Source organism: Macrosteles quadrilineatus, unplaced genomic scaffold, assembly GCF_028750875.1.
Source record: "Macrosteles quadrilineatus isolate MER2022 unplaced genomic scaffold, UCM_ALF_1.0 Scaffold_9__3_contigs__length_116548681, whole genome shotgun sequence".
NCBI classification, from domain to species: domain Eukaryota; kingdom Metazoa; phylum Arthropoda; class Insecta; order Hemiptera; family Cicadellidae; genus Macrosteles; species Macrosteles quadrilineatus.
In genome coordinates, this window is record NW_026542602.1 from 111,669,256 (window position 1) to 111,689,025 (window position 19,770).

At 36.9% G+C, this 19,770-nt stretch overlaps 1 protein-coding gene across 2 annotated transcripts in view; it reads right to left on the bottom strand.

Moving 5' to 3' along the window:
- The window catches only part of LOC129002332 (T-cell immunomodulatory protein-like), a 37,542-nt gene that overhangs the window by 10,731 nt on the left and 7,041 nt on the right, over window positions 1–19,770 (bottom strand). Inside the window, exons 2-3 of one of the 2 annotated variants that reach the window (XM_054430049.1) lie at window positions 9,072–9,201; window positions 253–506 (exon numbers count right to left, since the gene is read on the bottom strand). In XM_054430049.1, the coding sequence (XP_054286024.1) occupies window positions 253–506; window positions 9,072–9,191 (374 nt within the window). In that variant the 5' untranslated portion in view covers window positions 9,192–9,201. Of the gene's footprint in view, window positions 1–252; window positions 507–3,701; window positions 7,899–9,071; window positions 9,202–19,770 lie in introns of those variants that run through there. The other variant, XM_054430050.1, reaches the window with a different exon arrangement.

Consider the following 19,770-nt stretch of genomic DNA (forward strand, 5'->3'; position numbering starts at 1 on the left):
GCTGGATTACAGGACGACGCCACCCGTCCCAGTATTTATTTCCTTGTTTAAAAATCATACAATAAGTGATAAAGGGACGCATTATACAAATCTGTAGGTTTTCAGAGACATAGACTGCAGCTAAAATATTAAACACTTTTTCGGTAGAATGGGGATCTATTGATTGATATGTTTGCTTTCTAACTATTTCCCAATAGTTACTCATAGAAACCTTATGCACTATAATATCTAATTACAATTCAGACCACTCACCGTTGGTTAAGGAGGATGCCTCGAGGTGACCACTGGATGGCGCAAGGCGTGGGAGTGGGCGTCAAAGTTCGCACCAGTTTAGGACTCATGGTGACATCAGTGATCAGCGCGTAGGCATCGTCCTTATCCAGATGAGGCAGGAGGTCGCTGGGGTTGATGCCCAAGGCTGATGTTGGCAGACTGCTTGGAGGTTTTATGAAGTAGCGACGACAGCCAAGACTAGGGGATCCACTCCTTGGATCAGGAGCCAACTCCTTTGAATATTAAGGAATTTATGAACAAGATTTTTGTACCAATTCGTATAGGTTTAATCCCCCTAGGTAAAAACTTTGCGACAGTAAGATGATAAATCATTGGCTACCAGGTAAGACCTGGACCCGGGGCCGATTTACTTTTTCGTTTTGAGGTCCCTAGAGGCAAAAACACCATCCGTTCAAATTCATATATATATGTGTCCGTTAGCACGATAACTTGAGCAAAAATGATCCGATTTTGATTAAATTTGGTATAAACGTGTAAACCTACATTTATTCGAACCAGCATGATCGGACTATGGGAACGGGGGTTTATGGGGTAAAAATTGGTTTTTCCCATTTTTTACCCAAAAAACACAAAATTTTACCAATTTCTTTCCAAACCATTTTGTAGAGCTTTAAAAAACAAATAATTTAGTATATTGAAGCGTTATTATGTGCCTAATAGCTATGGAGAAAAATTAGAAAAAATTGTAAATTTAAAATTCTTATGTTATTCTTAACCCCCGAGGAGGCGCTTCGCCAGTAAAGCAGGAGCGGGCGCATGCAGAGTTTTAGGCTGCAACACTAAATAGCACAAATTTGACCCATTTTACTTTCAGAAACCAAATTTCTTTGTTAATAACATTTTTTTTAACTTAATATGAGTAATATTTCAATTAAACATATTGAGCAATTTTATAGTATCTCAAAAATCCTTTCGGGCTCCGCCCCAGTGGCTCTGGAGTTTCCTATGTTAACCTTATGAGTATTCATATTTAAAAGAGATTAAAGGATTTTGTCAGCTGTTTCAATTACACAATTTGCTCTACGATATTCAATATTATTAAAAGTTATAAGTTCCGCCGACAGGGTGCAGTACTATTATTTGATTTTTCGTTCATGACAACATAGCTAATTTGAACCAAGCCGCAACAAAAGGCTGTGATGCACAATGAGAACTGTTAAAGTAGGATTGTTTGCAGTTAAGTTTATCTTTTTAATTTATAAATAACTAGCTGTAACCTGCGGGCTTTGCCCCGTTTAACTTCTTAATTTTCAAGATTATCTCGTTCGCATGGCTCAATCACGTCCTGGTTGAAGTTTGATCGCTACGCTCACTCACCTTTAGGTTGGAGCTTGTTCGCTGCGCTCACTTGCCTTCAGGTTAGCTAGTTCGCTACGCTAACTCGCCTCCAGGTTGAAGTTCGTTCGCTACGCTCACTCACCTTTTGGTTGCGAATTAGCTGTTGTCATAAATGTAAAAAAAATAATAGTTGGTAATCCTTGTAACTTTAATGCTATTGAACATCATAGAACAGAACCAACTTGTTTAATTGAAACAGCTGTTAAGATTCAATAATTCCATTTCTCATAAGGTTAACATGGGAAACTCCAGAGCCACTGGGGCGGAGCCCGAAAGGATTTTTGAAATAAGAATATGCCTATATGTTAATCGGGAATGTGAGCTATCATCATGCCAAATTTCAGCCCAATCCGACCAGTATTTTTCACGTTCACTTGTCACAAACATACATCCATACATCCAAACTTTCTCATTTATAATATTAGTAGGATGTTTTGATATAGTGCGGATATTCGATAATTTACTTTTTTATTGTTTAGGTGTAGTGGTAGAACATTATTGCTATGGTATATGTGTTCAGTTATACTATAGCTTCCGTAAATTAAAAGAACCAAATTTTCTCAAACCGTGTCCTTTTCCATTGCAAACACAAAGCATGAGTATAACCGCAATAAGTATTTTATACTTATATGCAAACCCCGTACGAAGGACGGGTATTCTGCTAGTATTTTCATTTTTATAAAATATACACACAGTTTGACCAGAGCGCATGGGAAAATAAACTCTACGTTACGCGATAGAGCGCACGTGGAGAAAACCTCCGCAAACTGACACCGTGAGCTAATATTATATATATGTATAATCCTGTTATATTATCTTTGTATGTATGTCTAATATCCTTAATCCCAAGAATACTGATGATTTCATCCAAATTACCCTCTGAATTTAAGAAACTACAATTTCCTTTGTGTCTTGCTTTCGCAATCAACATTATAAGACAATCCCTGACTATCGCCGGTTTAAATTTAGAAAATGCATGCTTTTCACACGGACAGCTGCATGTTCCGTGCTCACGTGGTGGTAGCTACGCCCTAAAACTTATATATTTATACACCTAATGAAAAAAACAAAAAACATTGTTTATCCACTAGCAATTAAGTAAAATATTCTTTTCTTTAGTTTGGTATGCACTTTTATTATTCATCGTAATGAACAAATTACCATTTAAAATAATAGTTGTTAAGTGCAGCAAAGCGCGCCGGGTAACTGCTAGTAGGGAATAAATGTGATATTTTTAAGGACACATTTTCTGAAAAAATCAGATTTTTTTGTTATTTTATGGGTTTTTTTTATGGGAAAATAACATAATTTACAACAACTTTAGAATCGTAATGTTTACGGAAATGGGATTTTTGTACCATTCTATTCAGAATTTATAGGACTATAACATATACAAAATTTTTATCAAAATTGTTGGGGCCATTTACGAGAAGATCTGATTTTTCCGTTACTTATTTTATGAGAAAATCCCCATTAAAAATAAAAATTTCTAAAAAGTGAAAAACCTTCAAAATTTTAAGGACCATAACATACTTAGTTGAATCAAAACCGACTTTTTTTTCTAAAATCATATTTCTTTGTTATTTTATGGGGTTTTTATGGGAAAAAAACATAATTTACAATAACTTTTGAACCACAATTTTTACAGAAATGGGAGTCATACCATTTTGTTCAGAATTCAAAGGGCTACAACATACTAAACTTTTATCAAAATCGTTCAAGCCATTTTTGAGAAAATCCGATTTTTCTGTTATTTTATGGGATTTTATGGGAAAATATACATTAAAAATCAAAATTTCAAAAAAATGAAAATAAAAACCCTGGAGATACCATGGATTAGAACCTAACACACCAAATTTCATCGAAATCGGACCACAGGTGTAGTCCCTAGCTCTGTACACATCCAGACACACAAACATCACTTCGAAAACCACTTTTTTGGGTCCAGGGGGACCCAAAACGGATATATTTCCACTCAAACTCGAAAATTTTAACGAAAACAATACTTTCTCCATATAAGTTATTATTATGGTATAGGGGGAGAAAATAAAAATTAACTATTTTTGAGAAACATTACAGCTTTATTATTATATTCAAGTCATACTATTATATTATCACATAAATAAATATAAATATCTAAAGCACTTAAGACTACATCACAATAAGAAGGTGATTTACAAAAATAAAATGAGATAAAGATGTAAAGAGAAAAATCTAATTAATTCATCACATTTAACACACTGTACCATGAGACTAACCATGGCATTTACATCTTTGGAATAGGTACAGAATATTATGATCATGATCTTTGAAGAGTCTGTAACAACAGTGCTTTTTACAACTCATCTCTATTACCTTCCACTGAACAAATATCCTGAATACTGTTGAATATTCAATCAAGTAGTTGAAGAGTAACAGCACACAATTAACAGTAATTCGGTATAGCAATGTAAGAAAAGGGAAGCTTGTACCCCTAGATGTTAAGGGAAATTTTTAATGAAGGTTCCTTTGTTTTGCATCATTTTTGGCGGGGTAGCGGATTTTTATCCCCCTGGAATTTTACCCCCTGGGCAAACGTTACGTCACAAACCAGGGGGTAAAATTCCGGCCGCAAACTTTTGAGTTTCGCGACATCAGCTCGATGGGTTAAACGCGGAATTAAACATATATTTTCACGGTTGTGAATTTAATCAGAACACATCAAATTATAAAAACCTAGAATGTACGGCCCGGATTTTTACCCCCGGAATTTACCCCCGGATTTTTACCCCCCCGGAATTTTACCCCCGGAATTTTACCCAAGAATTTTACCCCCTGGTCAGATATATAAATTAGTGAGAATGATTAATTATCTTCATTCGGTTTAAATTTAATATTACACATTTTATTATTAAGTAGCCTATCTTAATTTATTTGTAACATTACCCAACTAATCGAACAGGTTAATAATTTTAATTTTGAGATTCGAGTATCAGGATTCAATCTTGTTGGACTGTTGGTTAATACGATCAAAATAAAACTGCAAATTCTGTTTACTTAGTTGAGATTACAAAATAAATAAATAAAGATTGGCTACTAAATAATGAACTGTTTACAATGAATTAAAAACTGAAATAAGGAAATCAATCATTCCATTTCTAAAATCGGCCAGGGGGTAAAATTCCGGGGGGTAAAAATCCGGGGGTAAAAATCCGGCCCGTACATCTTCAGTTGTCTAAACGCTAGTTATATGGACAGGGGGTAAAATTCCGGTTTTTATCGCTAATCTAATTAATCACGCTCTGACTACTTTCATTAGACTTCCAAATCCGCGGGGGTAAAATTCCGGCCGCGAACAAACTTTTGGCCACTCAGGTTACTACGTCATAGTGACGTCAGCTTTGCCCAGGGGGTAAAATTCCAGGGGGATAAAATTCCGGCGACCCTTTTTGGCAACGATCAGAGTGATTGGTGGAATCTACACACTAGTTATTTAAGTTAGTTTGGGAACACAAGGTTTATAAAGAAGCTGTGTACCCTGAAATAAGTGAAAAATTAATTAGTAAGTATACAATCTTGCAGATTCTAAGAAATATTTTTTAATGAGTCTAACTATAGAGATTTGGTTTCATATTGATATATAAAACATGTAACGTGTATATATCACACCAATTGAAACCCAATAGAGTAGAGCAGTTGGGTTATAAACAGTGAATTTGTTGTAGAAAACAAGTTAAAACTAAACAAAACATAAAAAAATATACTGTGCAGATTAAAAAAAAAATTTCATTTTAAAATACCGGTATGTACTATAATCCAACATAAAGAGCTTTCACAATTGTATATAAAATTACATAAACAATAATTATTATAACAATTTTAATCTTATAAAAAATTCATATCTGACATACTTTGTAAACAAAATCTGCACTGATCATTAGCCAGTCCTCATTCAGTCGATTTCCCTAATGATAACTGGAGAAGTTTGTAGTTAATGTATGAAGAAAATAGTTTGTTACTGGGAAGAATATGATACGGGGGATTTACCAAAATAAATTATTTTACCAACTCCAATACATTTTTATATCTAATTCCAAGAGGTAAAAGTAAGCAGTTGTTTATATTTTGAGTCACCGACATGATTTGTTTCAGAGTTGTTGATGAAATTAATTTGTCTCTGGATATGATTCATATTACATTCTCCTTGTAATTGTAGTTTTCTAAGCAAAGATGTTATAAATGTCAGAATATGTCATATATTATTGGTATATTTTTAAAACTAGAGAGTTGTATATAAAAACCCCATTTAATGATCGCTAATGCAACCATCCCTAATGCAATTTTGTCCCATTTTAATGTTATTTAGTCAATGACAACCAATTAATTTTCAATATATTAGTTTAGAAACTTGGTCTATACTTTATAAATATATTCTGCCATGATTTGTATTTATTTCTTTACATTGCATCAAAATGGAACCTATGAGCTTCTTGCAACTTCTCTAAATGATCCTCTTTCCGTTCTTTCCAGTAAAGAGCAGCAATTATCAAAGAAATGAAAACACATGTGGCCAAGAGGGCTAAAACACTTTGGAAGATAAGTTTACTTGGAGTGACAAACAACTGTACTTTCCAGCTGTAAACCTCCTCTATCGGCCAAGGAATCACAACCATTTGGGAATTAGGAATGAGTTGAGTCCATTGACGAGACTTCCCATAGACCTGAACAGTGAGAGTATCGATGAAATTAGGCGTCCGGCCGAGACCGAAGATAGTGTAGGGAAGGTTGAGGGTGAAGTGGGCCGATTGTGGAATCTGAGTAGCGACAGCAGAGCGTGGATCACCTTCTTGTGTCGTTGTTTGGTACATGACTTTAGGCCCGGGGAGGTTTGTACCATAAACTCCAGCAGACTTCCTCAGAGGACCGGGGTTTAACGGGTGTTCAACATTAGTCAGCCCTGTGACGACCATGACTTTCACAAAATTGGCATCGTAATCCAATGTGTTCCTGTAGGCCGATACATTGAACATGGTAGGCTTATCTTGAGAGTGAACGAATATTAAATCGAGAACACCGTCTTGTAGGAAATCGAAGAAAACACCGAGAACTGTATTATTGTTGTAAGGACTTAAAGTATTCCATTGCACTTCAAATGTGCGAGAAAACTCTGTACAAGCTGTCTTGCAGGGAACGTTTTTCAAGAAAAAAGATTTGTACTCTTGCGAGTTTGCTCGGTTGAGTGTAACCATCACGTCTGGATAGCCGTCCATGTTGAAGTCACCTGCTCGCAAAGTTATTGTTTCTGTGTATGGTTTTTGAGGTTTCGTGTTGACAGCGAATTTCCATTTGTTGGCTGTTCCATCTTCATGGAAATTTACATGTAAATCATGCCACTGCCTATCAGATTGAGTGTAAGCGAATATTCTGCTGTTGTCACAGTTCATGTTGTCACACACAGGGACAATGTGATCCAGTTTGCCTTCCAGTTCCATATCTAAAAACACAGTCTGCCCGATCACATCTTGTTTGTTTTTATTTAAGCCTGGAGGGAGATCGATCGTTTGCCAAGGGGTAAACCCATCAGGAATATCCTTATTTCCTTTCCAAATTTCAAACTTGTCCTCTGTTGTGATATAAAGGTCTGCCAGATCGTCGTCATTCAAATCCAGGAAAGCGTGAGAGTGTGGTTTTCTTATTTTCCCCTGAAAGTCGTGAGTTTCGTTGTTTCTCATGGGAATTTTTCTCGGTGTTGTACTGTTTTTATCAAACAACCAAAACGCTCTGTTGTTATCTTCATCAACTCCGAACAAATCAATTACCATATTTTTGTCATAGTCTATTGCAAGGGGCTGGCCATTTGTTTTGAATAATGTTTTATATGTACAATTCAACCGTTTCATTTCTCCCCATAGAACTACTATGTGGTTTAAACTATCACCTTCAACGTTCAAAGTGACCATAACATCCATAAGAGCGTCTCCATTAAAATCTCCTGGGGTTGCACTTGTGATCTTGTAATTATATGGGAATGAACATTTGATTCCATCTGAGTACATCACAGGTTCTTTATCTTGTCCTAACAAAACCTCGACAGTTTTGCTGTTGTTTCGGATGACAAACAGATCAGTTATTTCATCTGAGTTGAAATCTCCGAATGCTGCAGGTAAACCGTCGGTAAAATCACCAAACATCTGTTGAGTAGCATCATCTGCAGATACAGGCACCACAGTAGATATCAGCAAAAGGCAGATGGCCCAAGTCAACAACCCCGTCTTGCCAGCCCTTCTCTGCCAACAAACCAGAATAGAACTCATTAAATACAGTGCATCCATTAAAAAAGCCCACTTGTTTACATAAAAATTGTTGTACATAACATAGGCAAACAATTGTTAGTTAAAATAGTTGAGTAAACTTTACTGTATTTTAAGCTAAGTGCTGGATTTAATTGACTACGGTTACTCTAAGGACTAAATTACTGCCCTCTATTCTAAGATTTGAAGGCAGATAGGGCACGGCAAGCAGTGTACAGGGTTAATTTTGATTTTTAAATACTAAAACGGTCTTATTCACCAGGATATTTAAACCTTCTGGATCCACTTCATCGATGCTTATGACAAAATCATCTTCAAATTTAAAGCGACAAAAAGGATTTTTTTTTTCATAAAAAGGCTGTTATAGGAATAAAAAAGGCCAGGATATTATCCAAACAAATCTAACAAACAATCTGTGGTCTACAGACATTCTGAGGGAAAACTATAAATCCATTTATTTTGTCTTTTAATGTCATAGTTATTTTTTCTTTATTTGTAAGGAAATTGTGCAAACCTGATCTTGCAACTATCTAAGGTTGTCTGATATAAATAGGTAAATAGAAACACTGTGTCACGCAGATCAGAGTATAATATATTTAACCATTTGAATGAATTTCAAAATGAATTAGGCCTAAACCTATGTAATTAAAATTTTTTTTATAAATTAATTTTAACTGAATTTGAATTTTTTTTATGAATACAACCCACTAGGGTTGATTTGATTTTTATTTTGCCAGAAGGAGCCAAGCTACTTTAACGTTAGCAGAGAGCGTTTGCGAAGAATCATAAAAAACTTTGAAATATTCTGATCATGTTTAAACGGTTTTGCCACAACGACGATGTCTCATCTGCGACCATGGTAGATATTTCACTGTGACCAAGATATTCTCAATTATGCCTAACTGCGGAATATGTTCGTGATTTGACTGTTATGGTTTCGCCAGGTTATGGCAATGTTGCAGCGTGCAAAAAAAATTTAAGGTAGGCCTATTTAAAAAAATAAACAATTTCCAAACTTATAGTTTGAAATATGCATATTTCCAAAATAGCTGAGTTTGGAATAGCCAAACTCAAGACCAACTATTTTTTGTTTAGGTGCAAGTTAAAACTTTGAGCGGTAACATTGAATTTAAAATGTATTATACTTACCAAAACATCAATTCCCTTTTCTGTCAGGAAGGCAAAACAATGGTCGAGCGATACGGCTGATGAAAATGGGGCAGTTGCCAAATGAGTCAGGGAGTAGGTCTGAACTTCATTTAACAACATTTTCTTCAATCTGGAAATGTACGGTAGTCTAATTAGTTAAATATTGTTTAGTAACTAACTAACTAAAAGTGGTAATTTTATTGGATCTAAACATCAGTTTCTTCTCTAGGTAGGCCTATAGCCTATAGGCTATTTCAAACTTTATTTTGTATATCCGTAAAGTTCCTATGCACAATAAAATGAAATAACCGGCTTGTACCTGAGATGTCAATATCATTAAATATAGGCCTACAGCATGTCTAATCTTTTGGTAGACTGCTTTATTTTTCACTGTCTTCTCCATGCTGTTACACTCTTTCAGTAGGGTTAGATTGAGGATGTCTACTAGGATTATAGAGGATCTTGCATTTGTAACCTGCCGCTAAGTTCTTAACTGGTGCACCCGTAAATTCTGAACCATTGTCGAAAACTAAGTATTTTGGGACACCATAAACTAAGAAAATGTCTTCTTCCAGATGTTGAGCCACTGCTCTAGCTGTCGCTGCTCTAAGTGGTTTGAGTATAGAAAATTTAGTGAAAGTATCAGTTATTACTAGGATGTATTTGAAACCTTTGGTCGATCTTGGGAAGGGACCCATTAAGTCAGCTGCGACCATCTTCCAGGGTTCATCAACACCCCGCCTTTCACCCATCAACCCAGCAGGTACATTTTGATTGTACTTAGTTCTCTGGCAGATTTTACAACGAGAAATATAGCTAGCAGCGTCCTTCCTCATTTTGGGCCAATAATATTTTAATTGAAGTCTTTTGTATGTTTTGAAAGTGCCTAGATGCCCTGCGGTAGGCTGGTCGTGACATTCTTCCAAAGCTGAAGCCCTACTCTCCTTGGGAAGTACCAATTTCCAAACTTTGTCATCTTCTTCTTCTTCTGACAATCCTATTTGATCATTAAGTCTCTTCAATAGCTGATGGTCCTTCACTCTCCACTGTGGATACTTTTGACCCTCAGATCTGACATTTTTGAGCATCCTTGCATACCACTTATCCTTGACATCTACCGGAATGACTACATCACAGTGAAAATTTTCATCAGGCTCAATAGCGGCAGACCTAGACAACAAATCAGGAACGATATTCTCCTCCCCTTTGCGATGGACCAATTCGAAATCATAGGGTTGCAGTCTCAACGCCCACCTTGCTAATCTACCCTGAGGATCTCTCAAATTATATAACCATAAAAGGCTGTAGTGATCAGTTATAACCTTGAACTTTGTCCCTTCAACATAAGGCCGGAAACGTTCCACCGCCCAAATCACTGCTAAGCACTCTCGCTCAGTAGCTGAGTACTTTTGTTCTTGTTGGCTCAGAGTTCGACTCGCATATGCCACAACAACTTCTCCCTGATTACTTTCCTGGGACAACACAGCACCCACACCAACACCTGATGCGTCACATGAAATAACAAAAGGCTTGGAAAAGTCTGGGCAAGACAAAATCGGTGAGGTTACAAGGCAAGACCTAATATCCAAGAATGCATCTTGAGCCTCCTTTGACCAAACAAATTTTGCACGCTTCTTGAGTAATGTGGTAAGTGGGAAAAGACGAGCAGCAAAATTTGGAATGAACCGCCGATACCATGAGGCTGTCCCACAAAACTGACGGACCTCTTTTTGATTTTGGGGAACTGGCAGATCAATAATCGCTTTGACCTTCTCTGGGTCAACTCTAAGGCCCTTTTCACTGACCACATACCCGAGGTATTTTAATTCAGGACGGCAAAACTGACATTTGTCTCTGTTTAGGGTAACCTTTGCTTCTTTAATTCTTCTCAAAATCTCAGACAATACTTCAATATGTTTTTCAAACGTAGGGGTGACAGCAATAACATCATCAAGGTAAACAAAACAATAGGGTTCCAAGTCAGCTCCTAGAACATTATCCACAAACCTTTGCCATGTCGCTGGAGCATTGCTAAGTCCCATGGGCATTGTGACAAAATGAAAAAGTCCTCGACCAGGCACAGTAAAAGCTGTTTTCTCACGGCAGGATGGATCCAATGGAATTTGCCAAAAGGCACTTTTTATGTCTAAGCTTGAAAGATAACGGGCGTCTCGAAGTCTGTCTAGAATAGTTGTAACCTGTGGTAAGGGATAAGCATCCTTTTTTGATACTGAATTTAGTTTCTTAAAGTTCACACAGACCCTTTTAGAGCCATCAGGCTTGTCAACCAAAAGAATTGGGGAAGACCAATCGCTTTTTGAAGGTTCAACTACACCAAGCTGCAACATCTTATCTAATTCATCGCTAACCATCTTTTGGCGGGCTGGAGACATTGGATAGTAACGCTGCTTCACAGCTGGGGCATTATCGGTATCAATAGTGTGAAATACTTTATCTGTCCTTCCTAATGCAGGTTGTGGTCCACTGAAATGTTTGTTAACTAATTCATTCAATTGATTTTTTTGATCAGCTGTAAGATGCTCTTCTCCCTGAATTCCACCACTGAGTGAGCTACAGTAAGAGGTGTTAATGGCTTTGGAAAACTCCCATCTGCGGTGATGAAGGTCAGCAACAATGTGGAATTTTTCCCAAAAATCAATTCCCAATAGTAGATTATGCCTAAGTGTTGGAACATACAAAACCTCAAGGTACTTAGTCTGTCCTTCAAGAGTGATGGGTAGAACAATGGTTCCCTGAATAGAATGCTTTTTTGAGTCCGCCGTCTCAACAAATTGAACAGAAGGTGATCGAAGCCTAGCTGGAAATCCATTGAAAACCCAATTTCCTTCCTTGCCCAGAATGGTACGAGATGCACCAGAATCCAAGAGTGCACGCATCTCACGACCAAAAACTCTTACATCCAAATACGGACGGGAATCTCCCTCAACTGATTCGATAACAAAAGCAACCTTGCTTTTCCTTTGACTGACATCACTGTTTCTGAACTTTGCATTTTTATTTGGGGAGGCAGCGAGGTTACCCAATCTGGCTCCCCACTCTATGCGTTTTTTGGACAACATGAAGAGCATTCAAATTTTTTAACATTCTTGGCCCCGCAACCATAGCAGAAAGTTGTTCTGGGTTTAGTGCACGCTCTCTGTGCATGTCCCTCTTCATCACAATTCCAGCATTTCATCTTGGTTGACCTGCGAGAATAACTTGCATGAGACACCTCAGCAACACGCTGCTTAATCCCAGTGACCTTTTGGTAGGCTAGGTCAGGTTCTAATATTGGAGCATGGGTAGACATGGCCTTCCAGTTAGCCGCCCTCAATCGACCTAACTCGGCTTTTCTTCCTACAACCCTTAGTTGACCTACAGAAACTATTGGAAACATACATAATTTTTCTTGTAGATATTGATTCAAATTCTTTAACATCTGCTTCAATCGACTATCTTCGCTTACAGGAACAGATAAACGACTATACAGCCCTTCCATAGACGCTATGTAAAGATCTATTGATTCAAGCTCTCCCTGTCTACGATTCATAATCTCCTGTATCAACATGTCATCGTAGTCCGGTGTTTGGAAAACCTCCTTCATCTCCTTGCAAAGATCAGGCCAATTTGAGATTCTTCCTACAGTAGACCTATACCAGATCAAGGAACTCCCAGAAAACAAGTCAACTGCAGATTTAAACAACTGCGATTCCGTTAATCCTCTGGCTCGTCGCAACTCCTCCACTCTCTGTAAAAAGCTGCCAACACTCTGACCAGAACTATTGGAAAACTGTAGACCCCATTTGTGTACGGGAACAAATCCAGGCTTCTGATACTGTTCATTCAGCTCGAGACTAGAGTTACTATTCACCTTATGCGAAATAAGGGGACCTGACATTACTGATCCACCAAGTGGTTCAGAGACCCCTGGATTACAGCTCAAATTCATTGAAGTCCGAAAAACAGGTTTATTTTCTTTAACTGTCGATTCATTATTCTGTGTTAAGTCAGGCGGTATAATTTGCCCCTCAGACTCCTTAGACTCAGTTTCGATTTCTTCCTCATGTTGAGTTAATGTCTTAGGTTCCTTGAAATCATCTAGAAGCTTCTTTGTCTGGATCTTCAAATCAGCTTTTGTTTCCTCTTCGTCGCTGTCCGATGAAGCAGGTACAGGAATCCTATCAACCCTTAAGTACAAATGCCAAAGCCGAGCAACAATTCGTTGATATTCGTTATCTTTAAAAGTTCCTTCGTATGCCCCTATCAACGAAGACAAGTCCCGAAATATTTCATTGCAAATATCAAGTTCCGATTGAGGATCAAGATCACTTACACAACCTGGTACCACCTCTGTGTTTGATCTGAAACAATGAGAAAGTTTTTTCCGGTTCTCCCCAGCAGTACCTTCCACAGGAATATTCCTAATCTTCAACTCATACTCCACTTCGGTTTTCCGTAAATGGTAGGCATTCATATTGATTGTTGCTACTAGATTATACACAGAGACACTTATGCTCATCAACTACCAGGTCATAAATATGTACAGATATAATCATCAATGGCCAATGACAACAGATTTCTTCAATAAAACCATTAAATTGCAAAATACAACAAATATACACACAAAATAACAGTAGACCCCAATCAGTAAAGTCCTCCAATCCAAAACGATAATGTAATCACTGTATAATATCAGCCAGAGATGTAGGCTAATCAATGCTGAAATTCTAAGTCCAAATTGTTGTAGCAAATTTTCTTAATAATCCCAATAATAATAAAAGCAGCTTATTAATTTCCAAAATTCTTCGAGCCCCACGTTGGAAAAGCCATTTGTTACACTCTTTCAGTAGGGTTAGATTGAGGATGTCTACTAGGATTATAGAGGATCTTGCATTTGTAACCTGCCGCTAAGTTCTTAACTGGTGCACCCGTAAATTCTGAACCATTGTCGAAAACTAAGTATTTTGGGACACCATAAACTAAGAAAATGTCTTCTTCCAGATGTTGAGCCACTGCTCTAGCTGTCGCTGCTCTAAGTGGTTTGAGTATAGAAAATTTAGTGAAAGTATCAGTTATTACTAGGATGTATTTGAAACCTTTGGTCGATCTTGGGAAGGGACCCATTAAGTCAGCTGCGACCATCTTCCAGGGTTCATCAACACCCCGCCTTTCACCCATCAACCCAGCAGGTACATTTTGATTGTACTTAGTTCTCTGGCAGATTTTACAACGAGAAATATAGCTAGCAGCGTCCTTCCTCATTTTGGGCCAATAATATTTTAATTGAAGTCTTTTGTATGTTTTGAAAGTGCCTAGATGCCCTGCGGTAGGCTGGTCGTGACATTCTTCCAAAGCTGAAGCCCTACTCTCCTTGGGAAGTACCAATTTCCAAACTTTGTCATCTTCTTCTTCTTCTGACAATCCTATTTGATCATTAAGTCTCTTCAATAGCTGATGGTCCTTCACTCTCCACTGTGGATACTTTTGACCCTCAGATCTGACATTTTTGAGCATCCTTGCATACCACTTATCCTTGACATCTACCGGAATGACTACATCACAGTGAAAATTTTCATCAGGCTCAATAGCGGCAGACCTAGACAACAAATCAGGAACGATATTCTCCTCCCCTTTGCGATGGACCAATTCGAAATCATAGGGTTGCAGTCTCAACGCCCACCTTGCTAATCTACCCTGAGGATCTCTCAAATTATATAACCATAAAAGGCTGTAGTGATCAGTTATAACCTTGAACTTTGTCCCTTCAACATAAGGCCGGAAACGTTCCACCGCCCAAATCACTGCTAAGCACTCTCGCTCAGTAGCTGAGTACTTTTGTTCTTGTTGGCTCAGAGTTCGACTCGCATATGCCACAACAACTTCTCCCTGATTACTTTCCTGGGACAACACAGCACCCACACCAACACCTGATGCGTCACATGAAATAACAAAAGGCTTGGAAAAGTCTGGGCAAGACAAAATCGGTGAGGTTACAAGGAAATTGGGTTTTCAATGGATTTCCAGCTAGGCTTCGATCACCTTCTGTTCAATTTGTTGAGACGGCGGACTCAAAAAAGCATTCTATTCAGGGAACCATTGTTCTACCCATCACTCTTGAAGGACAGACTAAGTACCTTGAGGTTTTGTATGTTCCAACACTTAGGCATAATCTACTATTGGGAATTGATTTTTGGGAAAAATTCCACATTGTTGCTGACCTTCATCACCGTAGATGGGAGTTTTCCAAAGCCATTAACACCTCTTACTGTAGCTCACTCAGTGGTGGAATTCAGGGAGAAGAGCATCTTACAGCTGAAAAAAAAATCAATTGAATGAATTAGTTAACAAACATTTCAGTGGACCACAACCTGCATTAGGAAGAACAGAAATGTAATCACTATGATACGTGCCTATGTTGGGGCAAGTCATCGAGAGTGGGACAAGCATCTTGCTCAAATAGGATTTGCGCTTAGGACGGCTGTACATGAAGTTACAGGATTTTCGCCTGCGTTCCTCAATTTTGGCCGTGAACCATCTGCTTCTGGAGTTGGTGTAGATCTTCAATCTGATGATGTTGGGACAGTGGAAGACTGTGGACCTTATGGAAGAAAACTTCAAGAACTTCAAGATATCTTCAAGGAGGTTAAGGATAGATTGGTACAGGCTCATGAGAAGAGTAGTCACCGCTATAACCTTCGTAGAAGACCTCAAGAGTTCAAGGATAATGACCTGGTGCTCAAAAGGAATTTCTCACAGTCGGATGCCGCTGCTGGTTTCTCTGCTAAATTGACTGATCGTTTCGTTGGACCCTTCAGGATTACCAAGAAGATTTCCAATGTGGTCTATTCTTTAGAAGATCTTCAAGGGAAAGATGCTGGAAAATGGCATGTCAATGACTTAAAAAGATACATAAACTAAAGTCTATTGGATTTTAGAGAAATTTTAGGAAAATTTCTTCTGGTAGGGGAGTGTTGTGACAGTTTTGTGTATAATAAATACTTGTTCTGAATGATCAATGGCCATGATCATTATGAGATCAAATGGGAATTTAGGAGCTCCTTCCCATGAGAACGCAACATTATTTACTTTGCTGTCATGACTTTGTGTCAGGGTTTTGAAGGCATTAAATAAATCCCATCAGCTGAAATATTAACTTGGTGAGCAACAGCCTGTGCCTAGCTGGACTTTGTCCACTCCTATTCCCCACCCCCTGCCAGACAGGAAATTTGCATCCTGACATGTCACAGTTACAACTATGAGCAAATCTGACCTCTTCTACAAGGCAACTCCATGCAGTGAGGATGTTTTAAAGTAATTCAGTATAGTTTAGCCATTTTGAAGAGTTTGCAGTTAGAAGACCAGTGTCCAGCCTTGTGAACATCAACCTTTTCCCTTGTGTCCATTCCTTTTGGATTTATTTGGCAGAGGTAAGATTAGTCAATGATCAATTTTGTAAATAATTTGAACACAATTTTAATCCATTTATGATTTAAATACATTTTAATTTAATATTTTCTGGTTCTTGATTTGGAACTAATGGCCAGACATGCAAACTGAGAATTTGGAATATTTCAGAGTAAATCATTATTATTTAATAAGTAAGATATTTTGTCAATTTGTTAGTCATATAGTTTTAGTCAGTCTTAAAGAATCATAAATATGACATTTTCATGGTTAGTTAGTATGATTGGAATTTTACAATTTTGTAATATAGTGCAAAGTAAAACTTGTCTAGAGGAAAAAAAAACATGAAAATTGCTGAACATGTGCTTTCTAATTTTAACTTGCTAATTTACCTGAGAATTTAATTAATTGTAATAGTAATGCTGTTCTGTACCCCAATGTAAGTTTTAAATATGTGTTTCCTTTGTATAAATTAATTGTTTTGTGTAAATATGAGTCAAATAGGGTAAAGTATTAATGATTTTGATGATTAACTAATGACACTAAATGTAGGCTAGTAATTATTATGTTTAAAGAAGATTTACATGCTTATTGAAGATTCCAAAATATTAAAATATTATGTTATGTTTGATTTACTGTAAAATTCAGGTGTCAAAAGGTTGTGTAGGTTAAAGTCGATGAATTTATTTAAATGTTAGTTATTCTTTGAATTATTATTAATTAATTTCAACAAAATATTCCAAATTCTCATTAGAACTGCGTTATTATTTATGTTACTAGTTAATTTAAATGTTGTTTAGCTATGAAATATTTGTCCCTGTAAACTTTAGTTGTAAATATTGAGTTAGGAGTGATTTTATGTCTCAGTAATGATTACAAATTGGGAACACAGTTCAAGAAAGTGTAGTACACTTGGAGCAATTAAAACAATGTTTCATTTGGTTTATAGGTTTTAATATCATTCTATAATTACTTCTGATGCTGGGTAAAATATGTATATACTCTCAGAGATTATTTGTCCAAATGTTTAATTAACTTTATAGTGCTTTAGTAGCTACTGAACTCAAAGTAGTAAATTAGCCCATTGAATTGAAAGTCTCAAAGGTAAATAATGCTATACACCGAATAATATGAAGTTATATGCGTTATTATGAACTTTAACCAATTCATGTATAAACCTCTGAATTCTTCTGGACTTACCCTTTGTGTTAACGGACTTCTGAAAGATTTAACATAATTTACTATTTTAAAGTGTGTTAATCTTCAATACTAGAGTGTGTGGGTTTTGCACAGGGAAAGTCTGCGGACTTGATTTTGGTTACCTATCGCCCTTTGGATGTGGACTGTGGTATCTTGGACCTGCTCTGGCATTATTCCATTTGTGGCTAGAGGACCTCGACTTCAACACGACCTGTGACTTTGACAGACTCACCTGTGTCCGTGCAGTCAACCTGTGTACAACCTAACTTCAACTATACCAACGCTCTCAAACAACAGATAGGACAATTATTTTAATATTACATTAGTTTACTATTTTGGGATTTATTATGAGATATTTGGACATTTTCAGGATCTATTTTGTTTAGATATAAGTATTTGTTCCAGGGTCATATATATTTATTACTGTGTATTATATGTCTTTATTTGTGCTCAATAATTCATCTTAGTGTCGGCCGACAATTTCTAATTAATTTTGGTAGTTATAAAAATGGAAGTTAAAGGTACAAATGTTTTGCAACTGATCAGTAAATATTTTCTTGGGTAATCAAATCTTTGGTATTCATTCACATTGCCTAGTAGCCTTATCTTAGAAGTGATAGTGTTTCAAATCAAAAATATCAGTTTTGTTTGATTGAATATTTAGCTGGTAGATAAAAAGAAAAGATAATAATATCTGCTTTCATGGATAATAGTTGAATTTTTATAGAAATATTATTTGAGACTTGTATGTTTGGTCAATTTAATTTGTTTTAATAGTAAGCCTCTGCCATTCCCTTTTAGTAACTTATTTTCAAAATTAATCACATCATCCTTTACCTTGGAATATTTCCTAGTTTGGTTCCTAGGAAGGTTAAAACTAGGTGGCGCCCTTCTCATGAAGAATTTCGATTTATTAAGGATAAACACTCTGTTCATTTACATCGACCCACCCCAGACTGAGCGACCTGAGGCCAGAGTGTAACAATGCTCTGCACAAACCTTATCCAATTAAATGCCTCGCTTGACGTGGCTACGCTTTTGTAGAAAAGGCCAGGGATCCTTCCTAGTAATGTGTGGGATAAGTAATAATAATTGGATCCTAAGGACAAACAAATTTGGGAACTGTAGAACCAGAAACATCAATTTTTGTTACAAGACAAGCCTAAGCATACAGCTTTTACTATGTGTAGCCTATTTAAAAGCACGTACGGTATTTTTGTCATTTATTTTTTAAAGAATGGTTTTAAACATTAGGCCTAAGTTAATTCAGGGTTACTTACTACCTAAGCGTCTTGACTCGCAATTTCAGGTTTTACTAACCCAATAAAAAATTATTACGTTTGCTGCTGTATTAATAAGCATTACCTGAAGTAATGTCCACCACGATGCTACACGTAACTGTACCATGATAGATATACCTAGATACCGCCTAACAAACACTCTTTAAGAGCCGTTTCCCCACCATAGAATGGAAGCTGTTCAATAAGCTGCCGGAGAGAAAGAAAATTTGAACCAGAAAATTTGAGAAGATCGGTAATTATATCAACCTCCCAACCTCACCCGAAATTCAATTTTTTTTTTTCAAAATGACTGAAATTTCACACTGATTTCAAAAATGGTTGTAGTTTTTTCTCGGAAACAACCCGTTTACCCGGACAATCGGAAAACCCCCGAAAATAACATTGTGCGTAGGCCTACTCAAATTAACTGGTAGAGCTGAACAAGAATATCTAAGAATTTTGATGATACGATGGATATTAAAGGAGATATGGCTGAAAAGGCGTTGGAAAACGAAAAGTGATATTCGTGTAAACCGTTCATGCTGGTATTCAAATTAACAGGGAAAACAAGTTGAACAAGAATAAGCAAGAATTTTCAAGATCAAATATTAACGTTGATACGGCCGGAAAAGCGGCGGAAAATCGAGTTAGCGGAAAAGTGACAAAAAATAGGTTGGGTTTTGTTAGGTTACTTAGTAAGGGTTAGGTTAAGTTAGGTTAGGTTACTAACAATAGCCATGTTATTGATAACCTAACCCAGTGGCGTAAATAAGGGGGGTGATCAGGGTGATCAATCACCCCCCAAAGACTAATAA